This window comes from Agelaius tricolor, unplaced genomic scaffold (assembly GCF_023055355.1).
Source record: "Agelaius tricolor isolate 1412-34295 unplaced genomic scaffold, bAgeTri1.0.p SCAF_2, whole genome shotgun sequence".
In the NCBI taxonomy this organism is placed as follows: Eukaryota; Metazoa; Chordata; class Aves; order Passeriformes; family Icteridae; genus Agelaius; species Agelaius tricolor.
The window spans coordinates 74,632,643-74,636,172 of record NW_027269262.1 but is presented as its reverse complement, the minus strand read 5'-3'; the positions used below and the strand labels follow the sequence as shown (position 1 = coordinate 74,636,172).

The 3,530-nt window shown below is 63.3% G+C and overlaps 1 protein-coding gene across 1 annotated transcript; it reads right to left on the bottom strand.

Moving 5' to 3' along the window:
- Positions 1-415: 415 nt before the first annotated feature.
- LOC139587346 (GSK-3-binding protein-like) lies at positions 416-2,172 on the bottom strand. The gene has a single exon (XM_071421578.1). The coding sequence runs from the start codon at positions 1,825-1,827 to the stop codon at positions 1,216-1,218; it is 612 nt and encodes a 203-aa protein (XP_071277679.1). The 5' UTR covers positions 1,828-2,172; the 3' UTR covers positions 416-1,215.
- Between the last annotated feature and the right edge of the window lie 1,358 nt (positions 2,173-3,530).

Here is a 3,530-nt window from a genome sequence, read left to right as displayed (position 1 = left end):
CCCCCCTCTATCCTCAGAGAAAGAAAAAAAAAAATTAATCAAAACAACCCGAACAAATGACCAACACAAACCACGTTCCTTCCCCAGGACAAAATGCCTAATTTTTGTTTCGGTATGATTTGACTTATAAATTCCAACAGCCACATTCTGGGCTGCTCAAGGGGCGTCTCATGGCTCACGAATGAACGCTGCTGGCAAACAAAGGGGCTCAGTTGCATCTCTGTGCATTAATAACCGGTGTCCCACTGCATCAGACTATGCGGATTGTTGTGGGGATTTTTTTTTTTTTTTTTTTTTTGCTTGCAAAATGGAGATCTTACAACCGAAAGAAGACCAAGGGGGAACGAGCCTACACAGTTTTGTTCTCAGGAACCAGAATTCATTTCCCCTTAACAATGAGACACAGACCCAAAAATAAAAACAAGACCACGTTTATTCAATACAGACAGGTTAATTAAGACAGTAAGTCCTGTAAATCAGGAACACATTTCAAACGCTCCGGTACGAAGTGCATATATTTAAAATCAACAGCTGCATCTTGTACTTGAGCCATTGAGTTTGTCAGGGAAGGGTGGATTCAGGGTTTTTCTTTTTGGTAGAAAAAACTTGTTTCGGCTACCTTATGTGAACAATGCATCTCAGGCTCCATTCACTCATTTGTTATTAAGTCCAGCTGCCTTCCAGCTTTGATATTCACATTTTTTAAAACTGCTTCATACAGTCACAACGAGAAATAATAACAATAAACGTTAAAATAACAACAAATAAACCCCCAACAAAAAACCAAACCAGCCCGGGAGGGGAAAGGAAACACCTCCCGCCGGGGTCAGCGAGGATTATTGCAAATGGCTCCTGGGAGACGGAGCAGCTCCGCGGCAGCGGGGACCGGCGGCGGGGGGGTCCGCGGCCCCGGCCGGGCTGCCCCGGCGGGGGGAGGAGAAGGAGGAGCTCCCGGGGAAGGCAGACGAGGGAGGGGGCACAACAACAGCTCGGGGCGGGCGGCTCGGGGCTCCACGGGCTCCGCGCCGCGGGTGACCTTGGGGCGGGGGGGCTCGGGCACCCTCCCGCCCGAACCGGCACCGGCCGGGGGGGCCCCGCCGCCGGGACACACTTACATCCTGGCGGAGCCCGCACCGCGCTCCCGCGGCCCGCCCGGCGGGGGCTCCGCCGCCGCGCTCCTTCGCCCCGGTCACCGCCGCCGCTCGTCCCCGCCGGCTACTGCAGGGGCTGCACCGCCGCCGCCGCCGCCTCGCCGTCCGCGCCGCCGCTCCCCGCCGAGGTGCTGCCGCTGCCACTGGAGGCCGCGGATGCCGCCGCTGCCGCCGCCGCCGCCGCCAGTTGCAGCCGCCGGACGGCTTCTTTGATGAGGTTGCCGGAAAGGATGAGCTGCTGCAGGAGCCGGTGTGGGTCCTCCTCCTCCGCCGGCCCGTCGCCCGGCCCCGGCGGAGGCTGCTTCCTCCGGCGGGCGGCGCTCCGCAGCCAGCCCCGTCCGCACAGCTGCTTGGTCACCCGCTGCTGCCCGCTCCGGTCCGGCCGCGGAGGCTCAACGTGTTGCGAGTGGGCTTGCGGCGGGGCCGGTCCCCGCGGCGCCAGCAGCCCGGCCCCAGCGCCGCTGCAGCACCGCGGCGAGTAGGGAGCGGCGCGGTCGCGGGCGCTGCCCGGCCCCAGGTGCTTGGGGGCGCGGGGCGGCGGCGGCGCCCGCTGGGCGCTCAGCTGCAGCACCTCGCCCAGCTTGGCCACCAGCGCGTCCACCTCCTTAGAGCCCGCCTGTCCCACGGCGACCGGGCGCTCCAGCAGCAGGAAGCGCTCGCCCGGGCGGCACGGCATCTCTGCCGGGTCCCCGCCGTGCCGCAGCCGCCGCAGCGGGACCGGGGCCGCCGCCCGCCCGCCGCCCCGCGCGCGCGCGAGCACACGCGGCTCCGGCGCTGCGGTCGCGGCTGGAGCTCGGCCCGCTGGCGTTGGTTTGTAAACAATGGGTGACGCGCGCACCCGGGCGCCTCCCACTGCGCCGGCCGGGGGGGGGAAGGGGGGCGGCCCTCCGGACCAACCGCTCGCCGGCCGCTCCCGGGGCCGATACCCCGCGCGGAGAGGGCTCGGCCAACAGCGCGGGGGCGGCTGCCGTCGGCCGGGCGAGGCCGCCCCGCGACCACCGAGTGCGACGGCGCCTTCCCGTCCCCTTCCCCCCCCCCGTCTGCGCGCCGCGTGGACCGGCCCGCTTTCAAACCCCGCACCTCGGGTCTCGGGGGCGGGGCCGATGTGATTGGCAGGAGGGGGCGGGGCGCGCGGCGGAGGGTCCCGCGCCGCCTCGGGACGATCGCTTGGAGGGGGCACGTGGGGCACGGGGGAGCGCGAGCGGCGCCCGGTGAGGGCCCGGTGAGCGCCCGGTGAGGGCCCGGCCGGCGCCGCTCCCGCCCCGCCGTTAACCGCCCCGGGGCGCCGGTGCGGGCGCGCGCCGGTGCCCCCGTGAGCGCCCGGCGGTTCCGCGCGTGCGGCTCTGCCGCGGTACCGCGCGCCTGGAAGCGGAGCTGGCGCTTCCCAGCGGAGCGCGACCGGCCCGCGCCGGGAGCGGCCGCGGCTCTGCGGGTAGTCCCCATTGGCCTGCGCCGTCTCCCGCACGGTTCTGTGCCGGGATCGCGGCGCGTTCGTTCCGCAGCGCCCGGCTCTGACCGCTCGGCTCGCGTCTCTGCCCTGCTTGCTGTGCCCGCTGTGTGCCCGCAGCCGGCAGCGCTTTGGTTCGGGGTTTAGTTCCTTGACACAGAAATGCCTTCGGAGCCTTCCTTTGTATTTGCACACGTGCAGCAACTCTGTGCAGGTGTTCCTCAGCCTGCGGTTTACTTCATCACCTGCATCGAGGCTCTGCCCTGTCTCTTCATGTCCCAGTCCCATTCCTTCCCTTGCTTCTGTCACTGCATCATTCAAGCAGAGACTGAAATTTCTATGATGAGCCTTAGAAAAGGTTTTCTGGGTGTTAGAACTCTGGGGACGTAGTCCAGAACACGCTTATTCACGTGACGGGGCATGCGGTCGGTTCCGCTGGGAGCAGCTTGTAAAGTGTGAGTTGCTCATACACATAACTGCTCTCACCACTGTGCCCTTGATTAATCAGTAAGCGGTTGGCAAAGGAGAGGCCGTGTCCTTTGGTCCGTTTGTCCTCATGTCCTCCTGAGCTACTTCCACTCGCTGTGGAGAGCAGGAGACCCTGTGCATCACTGCGCGTGTTTGTGAGCGTGCCTGCTGTCTGCACGTGGTACTGGTCACTCCAGCCTGGGCCTCCAAGCCCATTGCTACATCCCCTGCCAGGATTTGTATCACTGGGCGTAAATCATGTTACCTAACTGCATATTATTTATTCATGTGCGTACTTAAGATACCGAGATTTTCTTAATTTCAGCACCTTTTTGGTAACTGTCAATTAAAACTCTGATCACATTTTTCTACGGATGATAAAAAAGTGAGATTTTGTTGCCTCCTGCCTGCTCCCAAATATTTTTAAGAAAACACTTTCACCTTTTTTCCTTATTTATGCGGTA